This window comes from Branchiostoma floridae, unplaced genomic scaffold (genome assembly GCF_000003815.2).
Source record: "Branchiostoma floridae strain S238N-H82 unplaced genomic scaffold, Bfl_VNyyK Sc7u5tJ_449, whole genome shotgun sequence".
In the NCBI taxonomy this organism is placed as follows: Eukaryota; Metazoa; Chordata; class Leptocardii; order Amphioxiformes; family Branchiostomatidae; genus Branchiostoma; species Branchiostoma floridae.
Window position 1 is genome coordinate 2,522 of NW_023365859.1, and position 372 is coordinate 2,893.

Below are 372 nucleotides of genomic sequence, written 5' to 3' on the forward strand. Positions count from 1 at the left end.
CCCGTTCATAGTAACTGGCCAGACAAGGAAAGCGTTCCTTCAGAGGTAGCTGGTTGCGCACGACGAAGGCAAGCATCGGGAACAGCGAGGTATCAGCCAGGGTGAAGTCTTTCCCAGCTATGTAGGAGTCGCCATGCTGCAGACGTACGGGAGAAATGGTCAGACAGTTTGTATTTTCACAACATCTAGGGGCATCGTGCTATGGGCAATACCTACTTGTTGTAGGAGATTCTTTATCCTGTATAACATGTCATTACCTCCATTTGGAACGTTCTATCCGTAAAGGTAGCGTTACAGTGTCGGGTGCCGCAAATTCAAAAGCAGCTCAGGATCTTCAAACTAATATATCTAATAGTAACGTTTTTTTTTATT

At 45.4% G+C, this 372-nt stretch overlaps 1 protein-coding gene across 1 annotated transcript in view; it reads right to left on the minus strand.

The window, feature by feature from the left end:
- Positions 1 to 372, minus strand: part of LOC118408833 (glutathione S-transferase A-like) — a 3,792-nt gene that overhangs the window by 321 nt on the left and 3,099 nt on the right. Inside the window, exon 4 of the mRNA XM_035809692.1 lies at positions 2 to 185. Coding sequence (XP_035665585.1) covers positions 2 to 185 — 184 coding nt within the window. The remainder of the gene's footprint in view (position 1; positions 186 to 372) is intronic.